The 17,271-nt window shown below is 55.3% G+C and overlaps 1 protein-coding gene across 3 annotated transcripts; it reads right to left on the bottom strand.

The window, feature by feature from the left end:
* Window positions 1–6,230: 6,230 nt before the first annotated feature.
* Window positions 6,231–17,271, bottom strand: LOC137161858 (zinc finger protein RFP-like). 3 transcript variants are annotated; one of them, XM_067561368.1, is made up of 8 exons: window positions 16,674–17,271; window positions 16,251–16,346; window positions 15,327–15,557; window positions 14,893–14,915; window positions 13,995–14,107; window positions 12,179–12,199; window positions 10,735–10,761; window positions 6,231–6,892 (listed from the first exon to the last, which is right to left on the bottom strand). In XM_067561368.1, exons 1-8 carry the CDS (start codon window positions 17,091–17,093, stop codon window positions 6,333–6,335), a joined length of 1,491 nt encoding a protein of 496 aa, XP_067417469.1. In that variant the 5' UTR covers window positions 17,094–17,271; the 3' UTR covers window positions 6,231–6,332. The 3 variants fall into 3 exon arrangements, with proteins under 3 accessions (XP_067417469.1, XP_067417470.1, XP_067417471.1); XM_067561369.1 differs by lacking the exon at window positions 12,179–12,199; XM_067561370.1 differs by lacking the exon at window positions 16,251–16,346.

Here is a 17,271-nt window from a genome sequence, read left to right as displayed (position 1 = left end):
CCTCCCAGCAGGGAGTGACCAAGACCCAGCAGCAGACCCACAGTTCACAGTGACAGATCCTGTAAATAGCCTGAGCAGAGTGAGGCTGTGGGAACCCATCCCACTTCTCCAACTCACTGAAAAAATGACCCTAGCAGGAAGTAACTTTCTTTCTGGGAGGAACAAGAAAAAAGGTCCCAGCTCCAGCTTCTCTTTCTGCTCCCATGTAAATGCCTTCCTCAATGGGGCTGGGGCAACCTCTGATGCTAACTGGCAGGCAGTTCAGACCGAGCGGGGCAGGGTAGACCTGCTGGGAATTAACACTTTCCTCCCAGCCCCAGTGTAGTGCAGGGCTGCCCATTATGTTATTATGTGGGTCACACGTTTTCCTTGGGTCACACTTTCTCCCAAGGTTCCATTTATGAATCGTTTATAAGGGATTAATTAATGATTAATAGATGCTTTAATAAATGGTTAATCGATCGTTTTAGATTTTTCCAGAGTCCAACAGGTCAGTAGGTTGCTCTTTAGTAATGAATTGTGAATAGTTTTTATTATTAAACAACAACCTATAGAACAAACAAACGAACCTTTAATAAAACAATAATGAAGCAAGAACTTCAAGTGCAGTGGAGGCCAGAACAAAACAGGGGTGCCTTCAAGTCCCAGGTGAGCAGACACCTGGCTTCTGCCTCTTCTTCTTCTTGGGCCTTCCAGCATTGAATGGCAAGACTGGATGTTATCAGGATCATTCGATGCTCAAGAAAGCTGGGCTGCCAAAGGCAGCTGTGCTGGCTGCCCTGAGCTAGGGCCTGTGCCGGGAATGGTGCCTGGGGACACTGCTGGGGGGTGCAGCAGGGAGAAGTTGCTGGTGTTCGCAGGACCCTGTATTGCCCAGGGGCTGCAGAACATGGCTGGTCCTGGCTGAGGCACCGCGTTGCCTGGTGTCTAACAGCAGCCTGTGCTGCAGCAGAGCGTTCTGGCTCTGCGTTGCCTCCAGGAGCTGTCTCTGCAGCTCTGTCTTTCTCCAGTGTCTTGTGCCATGGCAGCGCTGTCCCTGGTCCTGCAACGCTGCCTTTGGCCACTCCCAAGATCTCTCTGGACAGCTCCATTTCTTTCCCCCTTTCTGCCCTCAAGTGCAGCCTCCCCCTCCCCCGTTGTTTTTGTGGGTTTACTTTTTGAAGGCTGCTCTGAGGTCTGTGAATGTTTCATCCCACATTTTCCTTCCCCCCACCCCAGGTTAGCAGCCACTCAGCCACTGATCAAGGCCGTGTCCTTGAGGGTCTGGCCACTGCTGTGGCTGGGAATAGGAACAAACCCACACGCCGTTATTGTTCATGTTCCAAAGAAGATTTTGTGATAAAACAGGGGATTTTCTTAGTGTTTTGTGTGAATATTGTGTACATGCCTCGCTTCGCCTTGTGTGTTGCACAAATAATCAGGTGGTGGGACAAGGGTGATTGTTCTTTGCAGAGACCCCTAGAGGACCAAGTGTGACTGCCGGCTAGCTGCCTGCACCCTGACAATGGCTGGAGATTTTGTAATTTAGCAACTGAGGGCTGGTGGGAGTGGGGGCAACCTCTGCAAGAAGCTAGCTGGCTATAGGGAGTTGGAGAACAAAGAGAGAGGTGGGGGCAGGTGACCAGTTTTGCTCAGGAAACTCAACAAAGGACAGAGTGTGACTGAGGGTGGGCTGTGGGAAGCAGGACACTCTGGTTTGGGGCTGTGAGGAAAGAGCCGGGGCTCTGCACTCTGGGTCTGACACAGACAGACTTAGCTGTGACTTTCTGGGTTTTGTGCTAACAGAGAACTTTGCTAGGCTGTGTTCAGGACCACTAATAAACCCCTCTGTTTACACCCCTGGCTGAGAGTCACTGCGGACTGCGGACATCGGGGATGCATCGTACCCGTTTGGTGCTGTATAAGGCTTTCCCCAAGTGTCCTATTCAGGTGGAGTCACCGAAGGAAGCTCCTGGTGTGGAACAGGGGTGCTGAAGGCTTTGAGGTTAGTCCCAGGATGCGCTGAAGTCAAGGAGGCTTACCCTAGTGAGAGTCTGCCCTGAGGAGTGTCACACAGCAGAGGATCCTGCCTGGGTGACTTTTTTTTTAATGGATTTCTGACTTTCCTTCCTTAAGATGCTTCTCAGCCTGCGGTGGTAAGTGGTGTGTGCATGGGGAAGGATAGACTGGGAATTGTGGCTGTGCCGTGTATGTTGATTGGGTTTGCCATCATGCCTTGGAGGATGGGGAGAATTGTTGGGAAACAGTCATGAAATCAAAAGAAATGATATCACAGAATTGGTTTTAAAATGATTTTTTTACTAAATTAATAATATTCATTCATGAAACTGCGTTCATTCATTAAGCCATGATCATTCATAACCATGTTCATTCATAAAGCCACGCTCATTCATAAACTGTGTTCATTCATAAAACTGCCACACTGTGCTCATTGAAAAAGCTGCTTGATAGAGCCGCTTTCATTCACCTGATGTGAAAACCACACTTCGCTATAAATATAGTTCTCACTGATAAAGCTGTCTTTAAGTTATTTGTCTTTAAGTCACTTGCTCCTTCTCCTTTTGCTGTTTGTCACTTGTGCTCTTATTGCCACTGATAGAAATTGTTATAAAAATTGCCTTTATAAAATTATCTTTTAAGTGATTCATTTCCTTATTGCCACCAGATGGGGGAGGGGAAAAGAAGAGAGGTAGGTTGGCAGGTGCCCTCCATGGTGTGGGCTGAAAAATGGTCACGGTTGGGGCTTTAACATGTTGCAGAGGCCGATAGCCTGGGCAGAGGAGCTGCCATCCTGGAAAGTGTGGGGAGCAGGGGATGAGAGGACAGCCTGGGCTGAGGGGAGAGGGGGTGAGCAGGAGATTTGGAAAGCCTCTTAGCTCACATATGCCAGAAACGGATGCAGCCCTGGGCCCGCAGGATGGAAGCTATCGTGGCCGCGTAGCACAAACACGTTAAAGCTCCACACTGACATGCCGAGATTCCCTCTGAGGATCTGCCTCTTGGTCCCAGTCTGGGTTTGTGGCTGGGAATCGGCTCCGTTGCTGCAGGGCAGGAATCTGGTTCGCTGTCTGCCTGAGCAGGACCAGGGGATTGAGTCACAAAGAGATCCTGGCTCTCAGGGGACAGCTTCTCACCGGCCTCATTGCACATCCTCCCATGAGGGTTGTGGCTGTCCTCGGGGGAGGGGAGCAGGCGGCAGGTTCCACACCCTCTCTGGGTCGGGTGCGGGTGTAGCTGTGCAAAATCCTGGGCAGGCCCTCACAAAACGGGCAAGTGACATGTCCCCTGTCAGACTATTGTTCATCGTTGTCTGGATTTATGATTGCTGAACAATAAGGCCTCTAATCAGCTATCACAGCGCACATGTGTACTAACGGAGGGCACAGCGCAGCAATGACCTCTATGGCTCGTGGTGCCGGCACAGCGTATTTATGCAAGTTACAGCTGCAGAAGTTTGGTCTGTACTTATTTACTCTTGGAAAAGGACCAAACTTAGACTGTGACTCTGTGGAGACATTAACTATTATAAAAAAAAAACATAACAAAAAAACAGCCAGAGCACCAGTGTAGTTAGGGGAGGAGGACTGAGGCAGGTTGGGTTTGGAAGGGTCGAGGGGATCACTTGTGCCTGTCGGGAGTCTGGTGTAAAAGGCTGAGCCAGGCAGCAGGAAGGGGCTCCACATAACTGCTGCTGTGCTGCAATGTGCCTGGAGCATAAAGAGTAATAAAGACACTTGGGGCAGGTAGCCGGGTGCACTGTATGTGCTGCTTAATTCCCCAAGTGGGCCTGCCAGCCAGGGGCTCCAGGAGCTGACGGGGGAGCCCATCCACAGTCAGATATTTACAAGTGAACATCCCCACCATTGTCTGTAAATGGTTTGTGCTGTAAATTGTTAGTGACAACAGAATTTTATGTCACTTCAGATACCAAAGGTTATTTTGTACTTTAACCTGCTTACAAACACATTTTCCCATGTAATAATGCAATCAGACTGGATAAGAAACCCCAGTAACTGACCCATAATTTCAGTGGAATATAGGGAAAGGACCACAGGTATTTCTGAAGGAAACTTTATGGAACAATTATCTGTTTTCAGCTTAACCTTTCCCTGTGTGGAAAACTGGGAAAAATACTTAGCTTCACCAGCTTGTGCCACTTAGAAACCTGCAGACAGGATGAAAAGCCAAATGAATCCATCACAAGATAATTGTAGAGTGTGGATTTTCAAATAATGAAGATAAGTAGAGGGCGCTCTGCCATGAATTGAATATTTTGAATAAATCTTCAAAATTGAACTGCATTGAAACTGTTCATACTGCATCAAGGTTTAAAAAAAAGAAGCATTTGTGGCAATGCCATGTGATGTGCCTCCCCTTATACCTCTCTTCAACTACCTCTTCAAGAAAGTAGGTTCAGTCACTAATTTCAAGGAGTTAGACCAGTTAATCACTATTTTTACAGAGAATTCCAGAAGCTGGAGGATAGAACCCAGAGCAATTGGGATGAATTTCCTGGAACAACTTTTTATTTTTTGTGTGTGTTCTAAATGTCACATGACAACAAAAATATCACCCTTTGCACTGATGTATGACTGAGAAGAAAAGTTTCCTGATGAACTTCTCACCAAATGGCATGATAAATGTCTTTAGGTGCCACGGTCCTTAATACAATTACGTTAGTTTGTGCTGACTCATTTAAGGAATACAAGTCTTTCTCTATTTCTTTACCAAACGACATTTGTTGTGTCCTGATAACAAGACCACAAAGAGCTCATTGAAAGAGAAAATGGACACTCACAGCACATTGCCTGGAAATAATATTTCTAAGAAAAACAAACGATAAAGGATAAGGAAGAAGAGCTTCCTGTACATAGGAAAATAGCATTTCAGGGTGGGGACTGTGTTTGTTAATTGACGTGAGGAGAACAGGAAAGGGAGGGTCATATTTTAATTACTGATTATATGTTTAAAATCAGTTTAAAATCACATGAATTAATTCTAGCAGAAGTTCTTGGGATATTAATATGGAATCTCGTGTGAGTTCATTGAAATATTTTGCTTAATTCAGTCTGTCATCTTTTTTCACCTATTACTTTGCAAAGGTCCTGCATGTGCCCTGCCTTCCAGAGGGAACCAGTAAAGAGCAGAAGGAGAGAGAGAGCTGACAGTTTTGTTGGGAGAAATATTTTAGATTTCCTGAAATCACGCAGCAGAAATACAAAGGAACAATATTTAGAGGTGAGTTTTAATGTTGTTTTGAGAGAAGAATAAAGGTCAATAATTCCATTTTGAAACATATGTTTAGATGCTTGAAATGCTTTTGAAATAATCTTGAACTGTAATTTATAATATTCTTATACTAACACCTTGCATAGCAACATTTTCTAAATTAGAACAATCTCTTCTCTTTCTCTCCCTATTTTACACTGAGATTTCACAGAGGCAGAAAATTCGGACAGGAGTGACTGATCCCCATCTGTCACCATCTGCTATCCCAAGGCTGGGGAAAGATGATGGGCAGCAACATGTGATGGGGCAGCAGCAGACACGAGCTGTCTGTCTGTATTTCCTACCAGTATCACGCTGTGCCAGGAGCCATTTGTCGCACAGCACTGGAGAGGGGCAAACACATGGGAGGGGGGAAAAGCTGCCTGGGCTCCTTCCCGTGAGCAGGTCCCATTTGCCCTTCCCCAGCACAGCTACCGAATCCCCTCCCCCAGCTCTCCCCACTCCCTACCTTCCACCCATGGCGCTGGGACCAGCTCCCCCCACAGGCTGAGGCTGCAGCGCAGAGCGGCCCGTACAGCAGGGCCCCAGCGCTCTCACCCCTGCCCCCGCGCTGCCCCCTGAGGCCATTTCACTCCCCCCAATGGGCAGAGACTCCCCAAGGGCAGGAAATGCCGGGACCTTCCCCTCACTCACTGGCCCCCTCGCATTCACTGGGCTTCTCCTCCCCCCCCTCCCCCGTCATTTCTGCCAGGGGCTCTTCTACCTAGGGGGCCTTTCCCCTCCCCCTTTGTTACATCCTCCCAGAGTCTTCCCCACATCAGCTGGGCTCTTCCCTTCCTGCCGCTACAACCCCCTCCTCATCCTCATCGTCAGCATTGACCTCTCACACTGCCCCCACCCAACCCACAAACACCCAGCCCCACCAGCCCAGCAGCCAGCTCTTCCCACCCCCTTCTCTAACCTTCTCCCCTCCCCCATCTGACAGGCCTGGGGATGGGAATGGTGGGGGGGGGGCAGGTGTTACCCTTTAGACCCTCCCCTGGCAACAGGCCTGGGGGCTGCTCAGTGCTGGGAGGGGACAGTCTCTGCCGCGGGTGTCGCTGTCAGGGACAGAGATTCCCTCCGGCCTGGGCTGGGACCGGGCAGATGATCAGGGGAGCCACGTTTTCACCCCTAGCACTGAGACCAGGACAGAAATAAGGACGAAGCGTCCCGGAGAAGGTGTCAGTGAAAGTGAAGAGCTGGGACCTGTCAGTGACATTGTAAAATGAGACCTCGCCCGCCTCATAGTCCAGGAAAATCCCCACCCGGCTGGGCCTGACGCTTACTGGGAGGGGGGTTGCGGGGGAGGTGCAGGCCTCATATTCCCCATTACACAGCCCCAAAGCCCAGTATCCACCCTCAGTTGTGAGTGTGTCCTCTCCCTTCCTGCTCACAGATTCCCTACAAACCCCCAGGTCCCACTCAGGCTTGTCTCCCACCTCCACCTCCCAGTAACACCTCCCGCTTGTGAACCCCTCAGCACCCAGGACTTCAAGGTAAGTGTCAAATCTCTCAGGATTGTCGGGCAGATCCTGGCGTGTGTCTCCACGTCTCACACGTTTCCGATCCACAGACAGGACGAGTTTGGGATTTGCCGTGTCTGGATCCAGAGTCACGTCCACTGGGGAGAGAGTCACAGAGTCAGGACCGGGGCAGGGGCTGGTCATGGGGATCAAAGGGAAATTAACCTGCATCCTTGTTAATCGCTGGGGGGGGGGAAGATTGTCTGTTAAGGGGAGTCAGGGCCCCTCTGCCCATGGGAGCAAACTTGAGGGGAAGGAGAGCAGGAGCGGGGGAGGGGTGGGGTGGGAAGGTGTCAGTGGGGGCAGGGCAGGGGAGGGCAGCCCAGGGACAAGGGAGGGGACAGGCTGATGTTGGGCTGGCAAAGGGGAGGGGCAGAGGCTTGGGGGGCAGAAGGAAGGAGCTTGTTCTGGGGGAAGAGGGAAGGGTTGGGGGCTAGGGTGGAAGAAGAAAGAGGCAGGCACCGGGGGGAAGGAAGGGGAGAGGCTGGTGCCTTGGGGACAGTGGTGGGGCATGGGATGGGGCAGGGACCAGGTTCAACAAGGGGCAAAGGGAGAAATAGGCATCAGGGAGTCAAGGGGGCAAGGGAATGGGTGGGTGCCAGAAGAGTGGGGAGGAGGGACTGGAGTTAGGGGCACAGAAGGGGAAAAAGGGAGGGGGAGGCAAAAGGGGGAGGGGGCAGAGCAGGGGGGGGCAGGTGCCAGGGGAGTGGGGTGAGGGTGCCAGGTGCAGAGGGGGATGGGAAAAGAGGGGTGGGGGAAGTCACACATCATGGTGGGAGGAGGGGGAGGGGGCAGAGGGTAGAGGGGCACCGAGAAGGGCCAAGGGGCAGAGGGGAGGGGTGGGTGCCGGGGGCAGGGCAGTGAAGGTGTGACTGTCTTTTCTCTCATGTTCACCCTTTCACAAGACGATGACACGTTTCATACCAAGTGGGTCTCCTGGCACAATCCGTGCGGTAACGTGACATGTAAAGTTGTAAATTCTCCTGAACGGCATCACTCAGTTCAGAGAAGCCGGCACAGCCAGTGCCTCAGAAACAGGCAAACGAAGGCCTCAGCCAGGTGTCAGCGTAATCACACCATGAGCACCTGGGGAGCAGCCGTTCTTCGGCAGCCAGAAGGGGACGAGCAGGAAATTGACATATTGGCACAGACACAGCTGGGGTCCCCGTCCCACAGCCCTGCTGTCACCTTAACCCAGCTGCAAATATTTCTCAAAGAGGCGAGAAAAGTAAAGGAAACTAGAATAGAAACTAACCCCACAAATACCTCCCCTCCCCTCCCTTCCTTTCTACTCCCGGCAACAGACACACCTGAAACAACCCTGCCCTGGGGAGAGATCCTGGCTGGGGGCGTCCAGCCAGTGAGTTGCAAAAGCCTGGGGTGAGAGGTTTCTTTTAGTCTGAGAAGTTCAATGTTAATTTGTGTTTTATTTTTTATTTCCTTTGTAACCAGTTCTGACTTTTATGCCTCATTACTTGTAATCACTTAAATTTCTTCTTTCTGTCGTTAATAACCTTGTTTTATCTAAACCAGTGTGTTTGGCTGACGTGTTTGGGACCCTTCACTTGAGATAACAGGGCTTGCGTATATCATTTTCTATTAATGAAATGACAGACTTTCTATCAGCTTGCATTGGCCAGTAGAGCGCTGGGCAACCAGATGCACATTTCTGGGTGGAAAGTTTGGGACAGGGAGTTTGCTGGTGTCTCCTACAGTGTAACTCAGGAGTGGCTGGCTATAGCACTCTTCCTGTGTAGCTGGGAGGAAGTGACATGCTAGAGACTGTGTGTGAACGCCCAGTGGCTGTTCTCACAGTGAAGCAGTGTAAAAGGCACTCCAGACTGGAGAACTGAGGGCACGAAGCTGTTCAACAATCGAGATTGTACCTGGCCAAGGTCACAGGGGGAAGGAAAGGGGCAGGCATCAGAAGAGTAGGGGGAAGCAAGGGAAAGGACAGGGGCAAGGGAGATTGAGGTTGAGCAGAGGGGCAGACACAAGGAGGGGGAGCTGGCACTCGGGAGGCAGAGGAAGGGGTGGGCACCAGGGAGGAGAGGGGTGAGGAGAGTGGCAGGGGCAGGGGGAGTCGAGAGACAGGGCACCCAGAGTGGAAGAGGGGATCGGGGGAGGCACAGATGAGGTGAGGGGAGGGATGGGAGCCATAGGAGCACAGGGGGAAAGGGGAGAAGTGGCTGACAGGGTGTGTGGGGGTGAAGTGATGGGGGCTCCAGGATGCAGAGGATGGTTGGGGGAGGGGCAGGTGTCAGGATGGCAGGAGAAAAAGGGAGGGGCGGGTTCCAGGGGCAGAATCCAAGTAAACCCCAGCAGGGGACTTTTCTCTCATATGTTTTGGTCTGTGTCAAGTAATTTCAGGAGTGCTGAAGAGGGGAAACTGAGGCAGGGAGCTTGCAGGCCACCCTGAGGCAGCTGAGGGGGATGCCCCAGGGCGCCTCCCCATGACAATTCTGTGAAACTGGCACCATGTAACAGAGCTGCTGCCCCTCCCCCCACGGACAGAGCCTGGCTCTCTCCAGTCTGGCTGTGTGGGCCCCTCACCGCGGTGTCTGACCCCAGCAGAGCCGGCGCCAGAGCGAGAACCTGAGCGCTGAGCACAGGGTGTTTGTGCCTCTGTCCAGCTCCCAGCCCCCCCGGCCCAGCTCCCTGCTGCTCCCGCTGCCCCACAGCCTCCGACCTCAGGCTGCTCCTGACCTGACCTGCCCTGCTCCTGGGGGTACAGAGCCCCCTGCTGGCTGGATGCTGAACTGGGGGTGACCCAGGGCCCAGCACGGAGCCAGCCGGGTCTCTACAAAACCCTCTGCCCGACCCAGCCAGACAGGCCCAGGGTGTCGCTGGTCCCACACTCGGACCCTCACTCCCCCTCCCCAGAGTTTGCTGCTCCCCCTGCTGGGCCTTGTCTGCTCTCAGACCAGGAGCCGTGCGGGGCCGGCAGCCCCTTGTTCTGTCTCTGCAGCGCCTGGCTCACTGGTGGGCGCTATGTCAGTAATAACGCTCCCTGCCCAGCCCCTAGGGGCTGTGTGACAGCGCGGGGCCTTCCCCACTGCAGAGTGTCCTAGTTACTCTTCCCCACACGGTCACCCAGCCACTCCCCGAGTGCTGGACGTGGGTCCCTGGGATCAGAGCAGGGGGAGTAAAGTGGCACTGGGCGGTCGGGGGCTGGTGGGGTGGCTGGAAGGAAAGGGTTAATCCCAGTGCGGTGGCACTTTGCTGTCTGACTGGGGCTGGTCTCGGCCCTCTGGGTGCAGCACAGGGCGTGTGTCTCTGAGCAGGTCCCTGCCCACTCGCCCCAGACACGGATAATCCAGGTGCCAAGGGAAGGAGCCGCCCAGCAGCGCCGCACTGGTCCCAGCACGAGCTGAGCCAGCGAGTGCAGCAGCAGAGGCAGCAGAAAGGGGGTGGGGGGGCTCAGCCATCAGAGCAGCAGCGTCCCCACCTGCAGGGAGGGGTCAGCGCTGGGCAACAGGCCGGGCTGGGTCAGGGGCTGGGAGCTCTGGCAGCGAGCGCGGCGCCAGCACCAACGGCCCTGCTGGACACCCTGGGCCTGGCCAGCCTGGGGCAGCCAGCGAGTCTCTCAGGGCCTGGGACTCTGCCCGGGAGGGGTGACAGGTTGGGGTGCCCTGCCCAGGACAGGGTGACAGGGGGAGGGGACAGGATGCTCCCCAGGGTCAGTGATTCCCTAGGATGAGGCACCGGGAAGACGAGCTCAGGATCCCAACAGGCTCATGGGCCGGGGTCAGAACTGGCCGGAGCCCAGCCGTGCCGGGGCCGGTGGGAGGGGAGCCGGGATGTGCTGACTCTGGCCGGTCACAGGGAGGGAGCCCAGGTTTCGGGCACTACGGGGCGCTGGTGCCAGGAGCAGCTGCAGGGAGTGAATCTCTGCCAGGGGAGGGGCTGGAGTCACTGACACAGGTTTGGCCTCGGTTACCTGCAAATCCTCGGGCTCTTCTGAGTCCTGGAACAAACCAGCAGAGAGAGAGAGTGAGAATTCACACTGCAGGGGCACCCGGAGCGGGGTCCAGTGCAGGGGGGGGGGGGGGGGCAGACCCTGCTGTCCCGACAAACAGCCCTGACGGTGCAGCAGCCGCTCTAGCCAGGTACATGGGCCTGTTCCCACCGCACCCAGCTCTGCACCGTCTCACAACAGCCCAGGGCTGGACAGGTTCTGACTCTGTTTTGTCTTTTCTGGCCCATGTTCTTGTCCCACGTTCACCTGCTGGGTTTCTCTCCTGTGCAGATCACTGCACACCCGCCCAGCCCAGGGGCTGCTCCATACAGGGGAACAGGCTCCCAGCAGCTGCTGTGCCCTGCTGTAAGGTCTGAGGCCTTGTTTTTTGGCTAAGCAGTAACAGCCATAGCAGGAGAGACAGCAGCCATAAGCTAAGCAGCATGCAGTCACATCTTCACCCTCCTGACATTACATCCAGACAATGGAGTATCGGGCTGTTAAGAAGGTGCTACTGTCCTAATAGTACCGACCACCACCAGATAAAGAAACAGATCTTAAGATGCTTAAAGAAAACGTTGTTTGATAGCATCTGTCTGGCAAGGAATCACTTATCAACAGTTGTGGTTGTAAACTCTACACTTCTTATTGTTTTGTCTGTATGGGACCCACTTCTCTATTGTGTATTGAATGATTTCTGTTTGGTTCTTTGATTGTTTCTGGCTGTTGCATAACTAAGAGAACTAAGTGTGGTTAATTAAGGTGGTCGGGTATGATTGCTTAAAGAATTATTTTGCAATATGTTAAGATTGGTCAAAGATTTATTTTGTAATATGATTGGTTAAGGTGTAGCTAAGCAGGACTCATGTTTCACTATAAAAACTGGGGTCCAAGAGGCAGACCAGCTAGAAGAAGAAAAGGGGAACAAGAAAAATAAGAAGGAAAGACCTGAAGGAAGAAGAAGAATCCACCTCCAAGACACCGCCCAAGATCAGACCTGCTAGAATCCTCTGCACAACCCTGACATGCAGCAACCAGAATCCAGATGAGACTGACCTTGCCTGGCTAACAGGGAAAGTCCGCCTGCCTGATGAGGATTGGTGAGCACAGCCCTGTATGCTTAGCATGTGTACTATGTTTGGTCATTATTAATAAATAGAGAATAGGGATATTACTGTGTAAGGCTCCTTCACAGGTAAAAGATCCTGCAAACCCGCAGAGAATTATGCCCGGAGCCCTATCGATTGGGAGAGGGTGACCCTGAGCCCTAGAGTGTGAACTGGGTAAAGGTAGGTGCCTTTCCCTGGAGCCCTACGGACTGGGAAAGGGTGCCTTAACCAGGGTACGCCTGGAGCCCTACAGTGGGAAAAGGTGTGCCCTAGTGTGTGGGTAACACTGCCCTAGAACAGCTACTCAGGATTCTCACCTCTCTCTGCAGCCAGCCCCTCTGCAAGGAAAGAGAAAAAGAAAAATCAATAATGAGTCCCAGTCCCTGTATCACCAGTGCTAACAATCATTCCATCACAGCTTCCAGATGATACGATGTCAGTGAGAGAAGAGGCACTAAGGGCTTGTCCACACTTAAACCGCTACAGTGGCACTGCTGCAGCTGCCCCACTGTAGCACTTCAGTGTAAACGCTCCCTATGCCGACGGAGGGGTTCTCCCATCGGTGCAGTTACCCCACGTCCCTGAGAGGCAGGGACATAGGTCGGCTTAACTACACCACTTAGGGGTGTGCATTTTTCATGCCTCTGACAGACAGTTCTGCCGATCTGATTTTCTGGTGCTGACCAGGCCTAAGGCCCAAGAAGCAGCTTTTCACTGGGATTTAGGCACCTAAAGATGCAGACAGACACCTCGGGAGATTTGTCCAAGTGCTGAAGCAGGTCAGACACTTCACTCCTATTGAAATCAATGGGAGGTAGGTGCTTAGCCTGCTTTGGGGTGTTTGAAAATCCCACCACACACCTAAATACCTCTGAAAATCTGCCCTAAGGTGCTCAAAACACTAGGGCCAGATGCTCAGCTGGTGTAAATCAGCAAAGCTCCACTGACACCAGGGAGCTGACAACCTGGCCTGAGTCTGTCTGTGATAACGTGTCTCACGCTGACCAGCTACCAACGTTCCCAAGAAATATCCCGCTTGTCCCTCTGCCCACGTAGGGCACATTGGAGGGAGACTCTCTCGTTTCCCAGCAGGAGGGCGCTGCCGCAGGGATAGTTGCAGCGGGGAAGGCACTTTCACGCCAAGCTCCTGTTCTCAGCCATCCATGTCTTTATGGGAAATCTGCCTTTCTGCTCAGAACAGCTTCCCTGGAGCTCAGAAATCCACCAACCCCCTGCTCCCCTCCTCCAAACAGAGACAATCACAGCCCAGCAGCGTGGCTGTCAGGAGCCAGGACACGGGCAGCCAAGCACAGCGATCAGAGCAGGCGTCAGGTGCTGAGAAATGGAACCAAGGGCCAGAACCAGAGCCAGAGCCAGAAGCCGAACGCCCGAGCAGAGGGTCAAACCAGAGCCAGAGCCAGGAATGGGAGCTGAGAGTTAGAACTAGGTTATCTGGGTCAAGGAAGGCAGGAGCAGGGCTGGGTCCAAGGCAGAAGCAAGGCTGGGACAGGGCTGGGACAAGGCAAAGAAGCAAGAACAAGGGAGGGTCTAACCCAGCAGCAGGTCAGGGAATTACATTTGTACCAAGGCAGCCTCCAGGAGTTTCCCCATGGCCTTAAACAGCTTGCCTGGGCCAAGGGTGGGTGGCCCTGCCAGCCAGGGCCTCTGGGCAGGACCCAGGACATCCAGGGGTGCTTGGCCCCACAAGCTCACAGCCCATCAATGGCTGCCCCACCAGCAGTGCTGGCTGCGGCTGTGGATGCAGCAATTGCCCACGGACCCACAGACCAGATTCTCGCCCTGTGGATCCTCGTGGCAGCTCCATGTTCAACCTCAGCTGGCTGAACTGCAGATCTAGAGCAGTGAGCAGCAAATCGGAGCCGGAGAGAAACACCCAGAAATTCTGAACAGCAGCAGCTGCAGGAGAGTCAGCCCCTGAGCTCAGCTGGCCAGGCCAGAGCGGCAGTGACTGCGAATGATCTGCCCCGCTCGGTATGAACACTCAGGGACTGACAACAACCCAACCAACGGGGGCCTCCCTCCTGCAGTCTCAGCTCCGCAGCTTCCCCGTGGGAGTCCCCACCTGTCCCTGCCCGGACACTGTAAGAGAGAAACCCTCGGAGCGTCCCTTACCCAGGAATCCCGTCACAGCCCCCTGGAGATTGTTCTCTCGAGTGAAATCCCGGATTCTCTTTTCCAGCTCAGGGGATTTGGGCACCGGATGTGGAGACGTCGCCTCCTCTCCCCTGCAGAGACACGAGTGTGTTTATTCCTCTCCCTCCTCAGCCCTAAGTCCCTGCCACCCAAAGCCAGAAAGGGGAGCGGGTGGGAGCTGGGGCCACAGGCAGAGCTAACAGGGCCATGACCTCTGCTGCCCAGGGAATTTAGTGCCTGCACAATCTGCCGGGGCCCAGCCTGGGGACTGGCAGCCTCTCTCCGTCCAGAGAGAAAACACAGCCTGGGCAGCGCCAGCCCCAGCTCCCCTCACACCCGGCCCGGCCCATGTTCCCCACCAGGACCTGGAGGGGCCGCTCCCAGGGCTGAGAGAGGGGCCCATTCTCCAGGCCCAGCCACTCCTCAGTGTCTCCTCTCAGCCTCCAAGGGGCCTGGTCACCCCCAAGGGGGAGGGGAGTTCTGGGACGTGGAAACAGCCCCTCTGAGGTGTGAGCTGGGACACTCAGCTCTTTCCCCTGGACCTGCTCACATGGGACAGGCTTTGGGTCAACACAGAGCTGGGGCCAAGTCCCAGCTGGGCCCTCGGGCTGACAGGCCCCAGCCCCAGTAATGATCCCCTGAGCAAGCCTGGCTCCAGGGATGGTTCTCCAGCCCACAGCTGTGGGGCGATCCCCTCCCCAGGATGGGTCACAGAGCCACAGCTCCAGCCGCCGCAGGGAGATGGGGACAGAGAGGGGCTGGATCCAGAGGGTGAGACCGTCCCACGGTCGGGGATCTGGGGGCTGGGTCTGTAGCCGGGTCTCTGAGCCTCTTCCCAGCACAACGGGGCATGAGGGGCAGACGAGCCTGGACGTACCTGCTCACGGCGCTTCTGACACCCTAGAGGGGAACGAGAGACAGAGCAGAGAGTCAGTGCCCACGGCCCAGCCCAGCCACTGCCCCAGACGGGTCACTCTGCTCCCACAGCCCCAGCCCCACAGGCTGCTCCCCAGTGGGGTGGAGGCACTAAAGGGCTGTGCTAGTGCGAGCAGAGCCCCTTTCCCACCAGCTGCTCTGCAGGGACGGCCGGGCCTCTGAGCTGAGCCCTGGGGCTGGAACAGCCTTTCACCAGCCTCCCTCTCCTTCCCTCCCTGACAGCCCAAACTCCTGTCTCTGCACAGCCCTGGGACCCCTGCCCCTGTAAACACCCCAGGCCGCGCTCTCTGCACTGAGTTACCCTGTGAGCCCCAAGTGACTCAGGGGCCGTCCCCTCCCTGCGCTGGGCTCTGGGCGCGTCTGACACGGTCTCACCTGCAGCAGTTCAGGCGCCGGCTGCTGACACTTCCCCTCCAGCTCCGTGATCAGGGCGCTGAGCCGGGAAATCTCCTCGCACAGCTGGGTGCTGTTTTCCTCCCTCCTCCTCCCAATCTCCTCGTCCAGCTCCCCCAGCCGGGCCAGCAGGAGGCGCTCTTGTTCAGCCAGGAACTGGCGCAGCTGCTCAACCTCGGACACCACCAGCTGCCTCTCCACTTCCGTCTGCCTCTGGGGGGCACAGAGAGGGGCAGGGCAGGGCAGGGACACGGGGAGAGCGGGGGATCATGGGAAATGGCACAAAGCCTTGTCCAGGCTGCACAGAGCGTTTCATGTCACTTCTCTGCCAGTAGAACTGTGTCTACACCAGGGCTCTGGCCAGGAGTAAAAAATGTCACCAAAAATCATCCCCCCAAACCCCATCACGGTACCAGCAACAGATTTCAGTGTAGACCAGGCCTTGGCAAACGCTGCTGCCCAAACACCCGATGGCATCACTGGAAATGTCTGACACTCAAACCCTGGGAGCAGCAAATGTCTCCCCAGCTTCCCCCTGACCCCCTGCGACACCTGTGCACATTCAGCAGTTCTAGTCTCCTCTCACCCCCAGTGCTACAGAGGCAGAGCCAGAGGCTGCTCCCAGCTGCCCTGTGTGACCCCCTGACTTCAGCGGGAATTAACACCAGGGTCACAGAGCATCTGACCCTAACCCCACTGACTTCAGTGGGTCACTCCTGATTTACACCAGGTACCTGAGAGCAGAGTCTGCCCCGCGCTGTTTAAAATGCCCTAAACTCCCTCACTGCATCGACCCTGGAAATCCTTCACCCTCCTGAATTACAGACACCAAACAGGGCAGAGACTCCCCCTGCTGCTGTCGCTGGCGCCCCTGGGCAAACCTGCTGGGCGGGGCAGGGCACCTACCAGGAGCCTCTCGCTCTCCTTGTCCCAGTCGGATTTCAGGCCCTGCAGCTCTTCTCTCTCCTCCCTCAGACGCTGCAGGCGGCTCAGGATTTGCTCCTGCGAACACAGACAAGGGCTCTGGGGGCTGGTTCGGGTCCTTGCTTTGTGCCCTGTGATCGTCACTGAGCAGAGGCTGGGGAACCACGTCCCCTTCTCCAACCCACTGAAAAGTGACTGACCCCAGCTCCAAGGGAACTCCCCGGGCAGAGCTGCTGGGCCCGGCCCGGCTCCTCCCCAGCACCATCAGCCCCAGGAACCTTCTTTGGTCCCGGGATCGGGCACTTCCCAGGTTCCAATCCGGGGCTGCTCAGACCCAGGCCAGGGGCTCTGTGAGTGCAGAGGCTGGGCCTGTAACTCCCAGCCATGGCGATAACTGCGCCCTACCCTGTACTCCTGGGCAGCCTCCTCGATGGGCAGCGCGGTGTGAGCGCGGTGAGCCCGGGACTCTCTGCAGATCACGCAGATGGGGGTTTGATCCTCCTGACAGAAGAGTTTCAGAGCCTCCTGGTGTCTCTCACACACTCTGCCCCCCTCGGGCTCCGGCACCGCCTGCAGCCTCAGGCGTTTCACTAACTGCACCACGTTGCCCAGCTGCCTGTTGGGCCGCAGGTGTCTCTGCTGGGCGGGTTCTCGGCACTGGGGGCAGGGGAAGTTTGGCTCCGACTCCCCACAGCACTGGCTGATGCAGGCTCGGCAGACGTTGTGCCCACACTCAGTAGTCACCGGCTCTGTGAAATACTCCAGGCAGACGGAGCAAGTCACTTCGTCCTGGAAGCTCCCGGCCAGCTCCCCGGCAGCAGCCATGGCTCCTCCGCCCGGCCGGGAACAGCCGCTGCGGGTTAGTTTCACTTTCCCTTCCCTGAGCTCAGAGAAGCCGGTTTGGCTGGCGCTGGCTGGGGCGTTTCCCTTCCTGCTGTTCCCAGCGGGCCGGGCTGAGCTGCAGCGAGTCACCGCCAGTGTCACAGCCCCGGGGCAGGGCAGA

Source organism: Emydura macquarii, unplaced genomic scaffold (genome assembly GCF_026122565.2).
Source record: "Emydura macquarii macquarii isolate MOO-44397 ecotype Brisbane River unplaced genomic scaffold, CSIRO-AGI_Emac_v2 contig_2390, whole genome shotgun sequence".
Taxonomy (NCBI): Eukaryota; Metazoa; Chordata; order Testudines; family Chelidae; genus Emydura; species Emydura macquarii.
This window is presented reverse-complemented; position numbering and strand designations above follow the sequence as displayed.